General features: G+C 45.3%; 1 protein-coding gene across 6 annotated transcripts in view; it reads right to left on the minus strand.

The window, feature by feature from the left end:
- The window catches only part of GRAMD2A (GRAM domain containing 2A), a 33,017-nt gene that overhangs the window by 16,863 nt on the left and 1,557 nt on the right, over positions 1-14,597 (minus strand). The window contains exon 1 of one of the 6 annotated variants that reach the window (XM_055436744.2): positions 14,178-14,307. The exons of 4 other annotated variants lie outside the window; for them this stretch is intronic. In XM_055436744.2, the coding sequence (XP_055292719.1) occupies positions 14,178-14,266 (89 nt within the window). In that variant the 5' untranslated portion in view covers positions 14,267-14,307. Of the gene's footprint in view, positions 1-8,471; positions 8,603-14,177; positions 14,308-14,597 lie in introns of those variants that run through there. One more of the 6 variants, XM_055436746.2, reaches the window with a different exon arrangement.

Raw genomic sequence — 14,597 nt, forward strand, 5'->3', positions numbered from 1 at the left:
TAGTCACACAACAGAGATGCATCATCCCCATTACACAGATAAGGAAACTGAGACCCAGAAAGGTAAAGCTCCTTGCTCTTGACCACATAACTGGAGAGTAGTGGAGCTGGAATTCAAATTTCAGTCTGGCTGAAAAGTGCACACACTGCTTGGAGGAGCTTGGGAGCCCCAAATTCTGTCTTTTCCTTGAGTTTTTCCTGCTGCAGGGCCAGGCCCCCACTCTCCCCATAGGGCCAGTAGAGGGGGACTCGGGGAGGCAGAAAGTGACTCTATTGAGCTGAGATGACCATGCAGAAGCCCCACTCGTAAGTAGGGTTCCTTAGATAAGACCCCTCCACCAGATTTTATTTTCCCAACTCTAAGAACCAAACAAACTGGGAGAGCTAGTTGCTCAGGAGATGTGGGCTGGCCCCGCCCTCCTGGGGCGGCTGGATTCAGTCTGAACAAGGACCCCTTTGAGCTCTGGTGCTAACAAGAACTCCTACCTCCCGGGATCTCAGAAACCCTGGGTCCTCCCATTGAGTGGGAGCTGGGAGGGCCGAGAGCTAGGCTGGTCCCATCTTCTTTCAGTAGTCAAGCTGTTTGGAGGACTGGACCAGCCCTGGTTAAGGGGTCCCACACCTTTTCCCTGCCCCCTGACCTCCCGCCCAGGACAGGGCTCTCTCAGTATACTAGGATGGCCCTGCTCCTCATGGGGACAGAATTCATGGGCAAAGTGCTCAGGTTGACTCCTCCCCTGCCTCTGGGAGCGGTGCTAATGAGCCGCCCCTCCCAGCCCTGCCAGAGCCCCCACTCAGCTAAGCTGCTCGTGCCCCAGGTGGAAACCCCCTCACTGCCATCCCTCAGCACCTCTCCCCGCTGAAGCCTGGCCAGCCTGTGCCTCCAGGAACGCAGACCACTCCCTCCTTGTGCCCACTCCCTGTGTCTGCTCAGAGAGCTCCCTTGCCGCCTTGCCTGTTGCTGTGGCTTGTCTCCCCACTTCCTGTCTTACCCCAGGGCCTGGCCCAACTCCAGGCATACAGTAAGTGCTCAATAACTGTTGACTGAATAGACAAATGCTTCCTGTAGGAAACTCCTCTGTGTAGTTTGTTTAGCATCAGTGGGGGCTCGGGATGCAAACCTAAGAGCCTGAAGTGAGAGCAACCGCTCAAGATTGCCATCCCCCCTGGCCCCCTTGAGTCTGCTTCCTCCTCTGGAAGGAGGGGAGAATCCCCTCTCCCTGCAGATGGTCAGGGATCCTGTGAGGATCTGAGAGAGGTCACAGCCCAGCTTGGTCAAGGGGCAGGTTCTCCCAGCCTTGCCCACTGAGCCTCCCACCCCTGCCTGCACCCTGCCCCACCTCCCTCGTCCCACCCTGCCCCCTGAAGGATGCCTGGAGCTGGGGGCCCCAAGGGAAGCATAGTTGGAGGCACCACCAGGCCCCCCACTCTGCCCACAAAGCTCCGTACGTGTCCTATGTGACAGAATCTTTTTCCGGGTGACAGCGGCTGTGGGAAGGCCCTCTTCACACCTGGGGGGGCACCCACGGACAGCCTCCCACCCTCCCGATCTCAGAGGTGCTCCCAGAGCTCAGACCCACCCATACTCAGGATCCCGTCCTCTCTCTTCTCCCCTACCAGAGGTCTGAGGCCAACAACCGGCTCCCTTCCTGGCCGGAGCGCAAAGACCTGCAGACTGAGAAAAGTCACCAGGGAGACTGCTGGACAAACGGCCAAAACCTGGAATCTTCGCTCCGGGAGACATCCAGGATTTCCTACAAAACCCAGGCTGTGATGGAGGAGGGAGCTGGTCCCGCAGAGTGACCTGCCTATCGCTGGCCCCGTCCCGTTGGGCCCACTCCTGGAGCAGAATCAGGGTGAGCTGGCACCCCTGGACCTGGTCACAGACCACTTTTTCTTGGCAGGCCACTTGGGGCCTGGTTGTTTCCAGACTAGAAGCTGGTCATTCAGGTCTAAACACAGACTTGCATTCATTAAGAAACAGAGCACTCCTGTGCTCCTGGGGGCCACCCTCCGCCGGGCCTGCTGAGCGGAGGGCCCACAGACACCCTCAGATGCTCCAGGCTGCCAGAAGGGGTGGCTGCTCCCAGGACAAGTCAACTCTGTCCATCCATGGATCCCATGCGGTGCACTCTGGGACACCCATCTCAGAATCGCGCTAGCTTTGGGAACCCATTCAGCTCTTCTCAGAGTGCTGGTGGTCTTGAGAGGTCTCAGGGTCCTAAAAGACCCTGGGTGTGGGGACAGGAAGACAGGGAGGTGGGCCTAAAAGAACCTCTCACAGCCTTGGGGAAGCCACTCTCTCCTTCTGGGCCTCAGTGACTCCTCAGCAAAGGGGCAAGAAAGTCTCCAGCCAGGAGAGAAAGCAAATGTTGTCTGAGGGACTAACAAAGGCGAGCTGAGGACCGGGTGAGCAGCAGCTGGCCACTGGCTCTCCGTGGTCAGAAGAACCCCGACCCCAGGAGAGGCTGGCAACAGCATAGCCCTCAAAGGCTGGCGGCCACTCGGCCTCCTTCCTCTAAACTCCAGTTGAATGCCTGGATTCACTTAGCTCTGTGTAAGTGCTGTGTGTACGAAGAGGTATGAGGCAAACTACTATCCCCAAAACGCTTGGTGGGAGAGGCAGACGTGAAACAAATATTTATAGAGATCAATACATAATTATAACTGTGTGCTGTGAAGGCAAAGCACAGTGTCTGAGAGCACCTCAATCAAGGAGCCCTGAATCAACCGCAGAGAGAGGGGACGCCTTCCCTGAAGACACAGCAGCAGCATTTGCCCTGATGGCAATGCTAGTCAGACCAAGGGGCTGGCGGGGGAGAGAAGTCGGAGGGTGTTGGGGAGGGGTCATTGTAGAGAAGGGTTCCCTGCCTCTGGGATCTGACGATGATCTGAGGCAGAGCTGATGTAATAATAATAGAAATAAAGGGCGCAATAACTATAATGTGCTTGAATCATCTTGAAACCACCCCTCCCCCACACCCATCTGTGGAAAAATTGTCTTCCATGAAGCTGGTCCCTGGTGCCAAAAGGTTGGGGACCACTGTTTAGAGGGTTTACGATGTGCGAAAGCCCTGAGGCCACATGTGTATAGCACACAGGAGAAACATAAACAGAGCCTCTGTGTCTGGAAGGTAGAGGCGAGCAGCGAAGTAATGAGCGATAGGGCTGGGGAGGTAGGCAGGGTAGGCCATGCAGGGCCCAGTGGGCCCCAGTAAGGGTTTTTATCATTCTCTTAAAAGCTAGGGGGAACTAATGAAGGGATTTAAAAGGGAAAAGACACTATCAATTTTGTATGTTAAAAGAGCATAGAGCAGCATCTGTTTGAGCTGGCATATGTGGACATGATCACAGACCACCCTAAGACACAGATTTGTTTCAAATACAAAATGGTGTGGGATGGGGAAAGTGGAGGATGAGTATTGATGAAATGGGGACAACCTTATGTTGGTAGTTATTCTAGCTGGTGGTGATGGATACATGGTCGCTGACTCTCTGTGGTCAGAAGAACCCTGATCCCAGGAGAAGTTGGCAGGAGCCTAGGATGGAGGGGGTGTCCAGCCTACAACTCTCCTCCTCCTCTTCTTTGATACTCAGAGAGTGGCTGTGATTCTTTTTTTTTTTTAGTTAATTCATTTTTTTAAAATTATTTTTGGCTGCACTGGATCTTTGTTGCTTAGCAAGGGCTTTCTCTAGTTGCAGAGAGCAGGGGCTAAACTTCCTGGCAGTGCACGGACTTCACATTGTGGTGGCTTCTCCTGTTGCGTGGCACGGGATTTAGGCACGTGGGCTTCAGTAGTTGTGGCTCACAGGCTCCAGAGCACAGGCTCTGGAGTTGTGGTGCAGGAGCTGAGTTGCCCTGCAGCGTGTAAGATCTTCCTGGACCAGGGATCGAGCCCTGCATTAGCAGGCAGACTCCTATCCACTGCACCACCAGGGAAGTCCCACTCTCCTCTTTTGCATATGTTTAGAATTTTCCACGGAGACAGACCGGTTAGGAGATTATCTTCCAGCAGGGAGATGATGTCTCAGACCTGTTGGCAGTTGTGGTGATGGAAGTTGAGGGAGGGATTCACGATACATATATCTCTAAGAAGAACCAATCTGGACTTGGTGATCAATTGGATGTGGGGTGTAAGGGAAAATGTGTCAAATATGATTTTAGATTTCTGGCTTAAGCAAGTAGGATACTGCTCTATTTTGCTGAGACAAAGCAGAGGAAACAATCATGAGTTCAGTCTTAAATATATGTGAGAAGCATTTAAGTAGAGATGTCAAGTTATATATGAGTGAGGAGCTCAGAGGAAAGCTCCAGGCTGAAGGGAGAAATTCCTGAGTTATTGGCCCATGAATGTGTACAGGAGCTAGGAAGATCCCTCAGGGAATCTTCTTCTTCCCTAAAGAAGAGAAGCTATGGACAAGGGTTCCAAGACCAGAACAGTGGGGGAGAGAGCAGACTTTTCAACAGACTGTTTCAACTGTTTCAACAGCAGGAACAACTGGATGTCCACAGGCCAGAGAATTAACTGGGACCCCTATCGCACAGCATGTACAAAACTAACTCAAAAATGTCAGAGCTGGGACTTTCCTAGTGGTCCAGTGGTTGAGGATCCACCTTGCAGGGGCCTCCCTGGTGGTTCAGTGGTAAAGAATCCACATGCCAATGCAGGATCCAGGAAGATCCTACATACCATGGAGCAACTAAGCCCGGCCTCCCTCCGATAAACTCATTGAGTTTAACTCCTATAAACTATTGAGCAACTAACTCACCTGTTGAGTCTGTGCTGTAGAGCCCGGGAGCCACAAGTATTGAGCCCACGAGTTGCAACTACTGAAGCCCGAGTGCCCTAGAGCCTGTGCTCTGCAACAAGAGAAGCCACCACAATGAGAAGCCTGCGCACTGCTACTAGAGAAAAGCCCACACAGCAACAAAGAACCAGCACCGCCAAGACTAAGTAAATAAGTACAATTATTAAATTAAAAAAAAAAAAATCTGCCTGCAATGCAAGAGACTCAGATTCAACCCCTGGTTGGGGAATTAAGATCCCACATGCTGTGGAGCAGGTAAGCCAGCACGTCCCGACTACTGAACTCTCATGCTTCAGAGCCCATGGCCACAAATAGACAGTCCGTGCACCACAGAGAAAGATCCTGCATGCCACAACTAAGACTCGATGCAGCCAAAGAAATAAATACATTTTTTTTTAATGTTAGTGCTAAAACTCTTAGAAGAAATCATGGGTGTAAATCTCTGATTAGGCAACAGTCTTGTAAGATACTCGCCTGCTATTCAGGAGACACAAGAGACGTGGGTTTTGTCCCTGCGTCAGGAAGATCCCTTGGAGTAGGAAATGGCAACCCACTCCAGTATTCTTGCCTGGAAAACCATGGGCAGCAGGCAACCGTCCATAACTTCACAAAGAGCTGGACACAAGTGAGCACAGCACAGATGTTCTCTTTGCTCCTGACTCTCAATTTCTTAAGATATGACACCCAAAGCACAAGAAACAGCAGAAGAATAGATAAGTTGAACTACATCAAAATTAGAAACTTTTGTACTGTTAATGATATCATTGACAAAGTGAAAAGGTGACTCATAGAATGAGAGAAAACAGTTGTAAATCAGAGATCTGATAAGGGACTAGTATCTAGAATATATTTAAAAACTCTTATAACCTCGTAGGTATTATACTAAGTGAAAAAGAACCAATCACAAAAATACAAATGCTTTATGACTCCACTTATATGAAGGACCTAGAGTAGTCAGATTCATAAAAACAGAAAGCAGAATGGTGGGTGCCAGAGGCTGGGGTTGGGGGTGGGGTGGGTGGAGAGTTATTTAACGAATGTAGAGTTTCAGTTTTGCAAGGTGAAAAAGTTCTGGAAACTAGTTGTACAACAATGTGAATATGTATATTTAACACTATTGAACTGTACAAATGAACTTAGAAATGGTTGAGATGGTAAATTTTATGTTATATGTTTTTTAATCCACAATTAAATTTTTTAAAAAGAATTCTTAAAACTGAACAACAAGAAGACAAATAATCCAACTAAAAATGGGCAAATGTTTACATAAACACTTTTCCAAAGAAGATATCAAATGACCATTAAGTACACAAAAAGATGCTCAACATCATTAGTCATCAAGGAAATACAAATCAAAACCACAATGAGATGCCACTTTACATCCCCAAGAGGCTGTAATTTACATCAGGTGTTGGTGATGATGAGGAGAAATTGGAACCCTCATACATTGCTTCTGGGATTGTAAAATGGTGCCACTGCTTTGGAAAACAGTTTGGTGATTCTTCAAATGGTTAAACATTTACTATATGATCCAGCAATTCTACTTCTAGGTACATACCCCCCAAACTGAAAATATATATGCACACAAAATCTTGTACAAGAATGCTGATAGTAGAGGGAACCTCCCTACCCTGTTGGAAGGAATGTAAATTGGTGCAGCCACTATGAAAAACAGTACAGAGATTCCTCAAAAGTGAAAACAGAATTCCCGTATAACCTAGCAATCCCACTCCTGGGCTTATATCTAGACAAAACTACAATTCAAAAGGACACATGCAACCCTATGTTCATAGCAGCACTATTTGAAATAGCCACAGCATGAAAACCACCTAAATGTCCATCAACAGGTCAATGGATAAAGTAGATGTGGTATATATACACAATGGAATATTACTCAGCCCTAAAAAGAATGAAATAATGCCATTTGCAGAAACATGGATGGACCTAGAGATTATCATACTAAATGAAGTAAGTCAGAAACAGAAATACAAATACCATATGATACCATTTATATGTGGAATCTAAAATAAGACACAAATGAACTTATCTACAAAACAGACTCAGAAAAAAACAGAACTGTGATCGCTAAGAAGGAAGGCAGGTGGGAGAGGGATGGATTGGGAGTTCAGGATTAGCAGATGCAAGCTATTATATATAGGATAAATAAACAAAAAAGTCCTACTGTATAACATAGGGAACTATATTCAATATCCTATAATAAGCCATAATGGAAAAGAGTATTAAAAGAATGTATATATGTATATAACTGAATCACTTTGCTGTACAGCAGAAATTAACAACATCACAAATCAACTGTACTACAGTTTTAAAGTTTTCAAAAAAGGAATGCTCATAGCATTATGATAATTATTACCATTACTATTATTATTACTATTACCATTACCATTATAGCCAAAAAATGGAAACCCAAACACCCAGCTGATGAATGGATGAGCAAAATGCGGTATATCCATACGGTGCAACACAATTCAGTCATACAAAGGAATGAAGTACTGATATATACTGCAACATGATGGACCTTAAAACCACATGCTAAGTGAAAGGCCAGTTGCAGAAGACCACACATTGTATGACTCCATGTACAGGGAATGTCCAGAATTGGTAGATCCAGAGACAGAACGTAGATCAGTAGTTGCCAGGGGTTGGAGGGAAGGGGAAATGGGAAGTGACTAAGGCACATAGGGTTTATTTGGGGGGATGATTAAACTGTTCTGGAATTAGACAGTGATCATGGTTACACAACTTTGTGAATACAGTAAAAGTCACTGAATGGCACATTTTGAAAGGCTGAATTTTATGGTGTGTGAATTATTTCTCCATGAGAAGGATGGGGGCTGCAGAGGAGAGTAGGGGACCTCAAGAACTACAACACTTAAAGACTGGGTGGAAGGAGTTTCCCTGGTGGCCCAGTGGCTAAGACTCCACACTCCCAGGGCAGGGGGCCTAGGTTTCATCCCTGGATGGGGAACTCTATCCCATGTGCCACTACTCAAGAGTTCCCAAGCTGCAACTAAACATCCGAACGTGGAATGAATATCAAGATCCCAAGAGTGGCAACTGAGACCTAGCACAGCCAAATAAATAAAACTAAGTATTTTTTAAAAAGAAAAAGTTTGTGTGGAGGAGGAAGAGGAATGCCCAAGGAGACGAAGAGAAGGTGGCCCAAGAGGCAGAAAGAAAACCAGGTGTATAGGTTGTCGTGGAAGCCAAAGGAGTTCTTCAAAAAGGAGGAATGGGAAAGCAGGAAGTTTGCTGGGAGGCCAAACTGCAGGAAGGCTGAAAGGCAGTCTAACTACCAACCAGGAGAGGATCCATGCGGTAGTGGGGAGTCTGAATCCACACCTAAAGGTCTGCTCCTCCCTACTCTCTCCCACGCTGGGGACTGCATCCTAGGGACTGACAGTGAGGACAGGCCTCTGAACAGTAGTGAGGATGCTGCCTAACACAGCCGGAAGCCTAAGTCACCGGCCCGCTCAGCGCCACACCGACCTCGGATCCTGCGAAAGGCCACGGAGATTCTGGGGGATGGGAAAGAGAAGGGACTGTGCCTCTCTCAGCCCGACTGCGCGGGGGTGGAGGGAGGGGGCGCTGCCGCTGCCCGAATCCTCCCTGCCTGGGCCAGCCCTCCCCAGCCATCCTCACCTGCCGCTCCTCTGCCCCTGGCGTGTCTCCGCCGCAGCCGGCGAACCACAAGTCCATTTTCCGCGTCTGCCCCGGGAAGGGCTGGAGAGCCCGCAGGCACCCGGCGCCGAGGGCGCAGCCACACCCAGAATTCCAGCAACGCGGGGCCCCGCGCCAGACAGCCCGCCCCGCCTGCCCTGCGCACCCCTTGATGGGGGCCGGCGGGGCCCCGGGCGGAAGAGCAAAAGCTTGCGCAGACCAGAGGCTGTCGGAGTACAGCACCTCCTGCACCCTGGAAACGGAGCCCGCGCCCCCTCCAGCACCCAAACCCGGTAGTTAGTCCGGATTTGGAGAGTCCCAGGCAGGATCCAGTTCCTTGCCCTGCCGCAGGCTTCTGCTAACTAGGCTCCCCCAAGCCGTACCCGTGCTTGTGTAAGAGTTCCGATTCCTGGGCGATAACCTACTCTTACTGGATCCTGCGACCTTCCCTTCCAGGGAGAGCCCCAGATTGTTCAGCGAGTGGAAAACCCCTAAGAAGGCTTGCTCTCGCCACTGTTATTCAGCCTTGTTCTGGAAGCTCTAGTCATTGCACAAAGGCATGAAAAACAAAAGGTTCATATAGTAAAAAGAGATGATTATTCTTTGAAAGATGGTAACATGAACTACCTAGAGAATATATATTCAACTGGAAAAATCATAAGAAAGTGGCCCAGATATTCTTATATTTGGACACTGGGTCAGCCAGAGCTGTGATGAAGATAGACACATAATAATACACTCTCACAGATTTAATTGTTATTCTAGTGGTGACAAGATCAACATAAAAATCAATAGTTTCTCAGTAGACATGCAATAAACAGTTATAAAATATATTTGGGGAAATGATTCTATTCATGTGGCAACAACATGAATAAGTTACCCAAGAATAAACTTTTAAAATGTAGAAAAATCTAGAAGAAAAGCACAGGCATTTTTAAAATAACATGAAAGAAGACTTGAATAAGTGGAAAGATAAACTGTTTCTGAGTGGGAAGATTGAAAGTTTTAAAGAAGCGAGTTTATCCCAACTGTCATGCAAGGGTCTTGCCCTACCAGATGTCAGAACAAACTACAAAGCTGGAACAATTAAAATACTTACTAGTTTAGGAAAAATTAATAGATCAATAGACTGTAGGAGGGAGGCCAGAGCATGATCTATGGGTATCTGAGAATTTAGTATATAAGAAAGAATCACGGAACTTCCCTGGCTGTCCAGTGGTTGAGACTTTGCCTTCCAATGCAGGGGGTGTGGGTTCACCCCTGATGGGAGAGCTAGGATCTCATATGCCTCAGGGCCAAAAACCAAAACATAAAACAGAAGCAATATTGTAACAAATTCAATAGACTTTAAAATGGTCCACATCAAAAGTAAAATCTTTTTTAAAAAGAAACCATTTCAAATAAGTAAGGGAAAAAGAGATTATCCAATAAATGATATTGGAACAACTGGGTACCTCATACCATTCATTAAAATACATTAAATAAATTCCAGGTAGATTAAACATCCAAATATTTTCTAAATCAATAAAATAGAATAGAATATTACTATATAAGGAAACATCTTCCTAAGCAAGATATAAAACCCAGAACACATAAAAGAAAATATTTAATTGCATAAAAATTAAAAATCTCTGTACATCAAAATTTAAACTGACAGGGGACTTCCCTGGTGGTGATTAGTTAAGACTTCGCTCTTCCACTACAGGGGACACAGGTTCCATCCCTGGTCAGGGAACTAAGATCCCACCTACTGAACAGTGCACCCAAAATAAATAAATAAAAATTTAAAAGGTGAAGTAAACAAATGCAAAGAGTCAGACACAACTGAGTGATTGAACTGAACTGACTGAAACAATATTAAAAAATTAAGCTGAAAAAAGACTGGCATTTTTAAATGATAATAACTCATCTATGTCAGTAAGAAAAAGGCAAGTAATCTGATAGAAAAATGGGCAAAGAATATGAACAGGCAAGTCACAAAAAAAGAGAGCTCTCTCTTACCTACTTTACTGATAAACATTAAAAAAATTAGAGTGCTCAATATTACCAAGGATGTATGTGGAAAAATAAGCATTCTTTTTTTCCATGAGACTTAAAACTAAGTTAACCTTTCTGACATATATCAAATGCTTTAAGAAATGAAAATTCTTTGACCCTAAAACTCCATTTCATGCAACTTGTTATAAGGAAATAAATGGACAAGTAGGCAAAAATTTATATTCCTATAAATTATGAGGAAATTATGAGGAAAAATGTAGAAATACCAAAATAGTATTTTATAATCGATTTCTATGCAATTGACTAAAAGAATAGAATAAAGCTGCATGTGCTAATATGGAAAAAAGGTAAAAAATGTGTTGTTTAGCAAAAAGTATATATATATATATATTAGTAACCAAGATACAACCCATTTATGTGGAAAGAAGGGAACTCTTCTACACTGTTGATGGAAATGTAAATTGGTACAGCGACTATGGAGAACTGCATGGAGATTCCTTAAAAAATTAAAAATACAGCTACCCTGCAATCCCACTCCGGGGCCTATATCTGGAGAAAAACGTTATCTGAAAGGATGCACGCACCCCAGTGTTCATTGCAGCACTGTTTACAGTAGCCAAAGACATGGAAGCAACCTAAATGTCCACTGCCAGAGAAATGGATAAAGAAGATGTGGTTCATCTATGCAATGGAATACCACTCAGTCATTAAAAAGAATTAAATAATGCCATTTGCAGTCACATGGATGGACCTAGAGATAGTCATAGTGAAGTAAGTCAGACAGAGAAGGAGAAACATTGTATGACATCCCTTATATGCAGAATCTAATAAGAAATGATATAGATGAACTTATTTACAAAACAGACTCACAGACGTACAGAATGAATTTATGGTTGCCAGAGGGGAGGGATGGGGGAAAGGGAAGTTAGAGAGTTTGGGATTAACATGTACACACTGCTCTATTTAAGATGCATAACCAGGACCTCCCTGGTGGTCCAGTGGTAAAGAATCTGCCTGCCAATGCAGGGGACACAGGTTCAATCCCTGGTCCAGGAAGATTCCATGTGTCACAGGGCAGTTAAGCCCATGGACCACAACTACTAAGCCTGCGCTCTGGAGCCCACTAGGTGCAACCACTGAGCCCACACGCTGTAGCCCTGTTGCTGCCACTAGGTCACTTCAGTCGTGTCCGACTCTGTGCAACCCCATAGACGGCAGCCCACCAGGCTCCCCCGTCCCTGGGATTCTCCAGGCAAGAACACTGGAGTGGGTTGCCATTTCCTTCTCCAGTGTGTGAAAGTGAAAAGTGAAAGTGAAGTCGCTCAGTCGTGTCTGACTCGTAGCGACCCCATGGACTGCAGCCTACCAGGCTCCTCCGTCCATGGGATTCTCCAGGCAAGAGTACTGGAGTGGCTTGCTGTAGCCCTAGAGGCCAAGAAAAACCAGCACAATGAGAAGCCTGCACGCCACAATGAAGAGTGGCTCCCGCCCGCTGCAACTAGAGAAAGCCTGTGAGCAGCAATGAAGACCCAGAGCAGCCAGAAATAAATAAACAGAATTTTTAAAAACACTTAAAATGAATAACCAGCAAGGACCTACTGTATAGCACAGGAAACTCTGCTCAACGTTATGTGGCAGCCTGGATGGGAGGGGAGTTTGGGGGAGAATGGATACATGTATATGTATGGCTGAGTCCCTTTGCTGCTCACCTGAAAACCATCGCAACATTTTTAATCAGCTATACTCCAACATAAAATTAAAAAATATATATAACCCATTTATAAAATTAAAAATTCTGTATCAAAAAAATCAAACAAAAAGAAACAAAAATTTCTGTATCTAACAATAGTGATGATATCTCAGGGAAGAATTCACTCTCAATAGTTTCTGTTTCATCTGAAATTATTATAACAGGGGTGTAATATCTTTAAAATCAACAAAAATAATAAAGATATTTAAAAATAAAAAAGGTAGAAGTGACATCTTTTTTTACTTATTAAATTTCAAAGGCTTAAAAGTGTAATAACATCTATGGTTGATCAACATTTTGGTGAATGGACAGTCTCACACTCCTGTGTAGGAGAGCAGTATGTGAACAGATACATATGTTTACATGTAGCTACCTGACAGACCCATAAATTCCACTTCTAACAATTTATTCTCAGGAAATAATTGGACACACATTTAAATGTATACGAATATTCACTGAAGTATAGTTAAAAAAGGAAAAAATAGAGCATGAACAAAGTATGGTTTATTCATACAATAAAAGGCTATGTAATGATTAAAATATTTCACTATTAAAACATTAAAAATAAGTTTAACACAAAGGATAGCACTATATAACATTGAAAAAAAGCATCACATGTATCTAGAACAGCATGCATACTAAAACATATTGGGGGACTTCCCTGCCAGTCCAGTAGCTAAGGCTCCACACTTCCAATGCAGGGGGTTCAGGTAGGATTCCTGGTCGGGGAACTAGATCCCACATGCCATAACAAAGAGTTTGCGTGCCACATCCAAAGATCCTGCATGCCACAACTAAGACCTGACACAGCCAGATAAATAAATCAATATTTTAAAATAAACAAAATAAAAATTAACAATGTGCTTTCCCAGTAGATTTTAAACATCACTTGAGGGAAACACTAATTTAGGACAAAGACTTAGACACTGGCTCAACCTCCATAGATTATTAAACGCTCCAGCCCTAAATTCTGACCAAGCATTTGTAAACTAATGAAAACGTGTGGTTGTGGTAGGGAGAAGGGAGGCACCAGCCTGCCCTGTAGTGGCTTATGTTCTGGGAACAGCACTTCTTTCAGTGCTTTGGCCAGCAGGGACTCCATGGGGAAGCAGGTACTTCTTTTTTTTTTTAATTTTCTTTTTAAATTAGTTTATTTTTTGTTTTTGGGTGTGCCAGGTCTTCATTGCTGTGTGCAGACTTTCTCCAGTTGTGGCAAGCAGGGACTGCTCTCTAGTTGTGGTACAGAGACTTTGCATTGTGATGGCTCCTGCTATTGCGGAGCATGGGCTCTAGGGCATTTGGGCTTCAGTTGTAGTGGCCCATGGGCTCAGGTGCTCCATGGCATATGGAGCCTTCCTGGACTAGGGATCAAACCTGTGTTGCCTGCATTGGCAGGTGAATTCTTAACCACTGCACCACCAGGGAAGCCCAGGTACTTCTTGATTATCACAGAGGAAGCTCCATCCCCTTCCTTGCTGTCCCCATCCTCCTTCCTTTTCTACGTTAGTAACCAGCTGGGGAATTAACCAAAGCTTCAAAGGTTGGTGATAACAGGTGGTGACAGACTCGTGCCCTGCAGCCCAGGTGAATAGCAGCACAGCAGCCAAGGCTGACTTCATGCCAAACTTACCCTTGCTTAAAAGAGGGCTGCAGAATTGGGTGGAATTATTTTCACTTCTCAGGAAAGAAAAAAGGATATTATTTTCTGGTGTCTGCACTCAGACCCTGGATACCAAAGTGGAATGCTTCATGGGTCTCAACACCATGGGCTTTTTGTAGGTTGTCATGGCAATGAAGTAATTATGTAAATTACTTTGACGTAATTTACAAAGTAATTACTTTGAAGATAAAATACCTTCAAAAATCAAGGTTAGTTAGCAGAATCACTGAATGGCTGCACAGAAAAGGCCTTTAAGGAGCCTACAATCCGTTCTCCTTACCTTACATTGGCAAAGCAGGCCCAGAAAGGAGACCTGACTTGTCCCAGGTCATAGCAAAATAGGAACTTCTGACAAAAGAGGTTCTTCATGCTCTCCCGATAAGTATGGTATGTGGCATTCAAGGGCCAAAGCCGCAATTTAACCAGGTTAAGGACTAGGAGGGGCCACCCAAACAGGCATGTGGAAGAACTTCAGGAAGTCTGGCTGGCAGAGCCCATCTTGAGTACTGCTGACCTCAACCTCAGGGATCTTAGGTGGATGAATTGACACACAGATCCTCCTGGTCTACACTAAAGCTCCAAGGACCCAGCTAAGCTCAGAAACATCAAAGCAATCAGTAACATCAAGGCTTGGATAGGACCTGGATTGACCCCACTATGCTATTCAGAAAATTCTCCCAAAGGAAAGTCAGGAATGAGA

The sequence above is a fragment of the Moschus berezovskii genome, chromosome 9, assembly GCF_049115385.1.
Source record: "Moschus berezovskii isolate FMDL1 chromosome 9, NW_MosBer_1.0, whole genome shotgun sequence".
Taxonomy (NCBI): Eukaryota; Metazoa; Chordata; class Mammalia; order Artiodactyla; family Moschidae; genus Moschus; species Moschus berezovskii.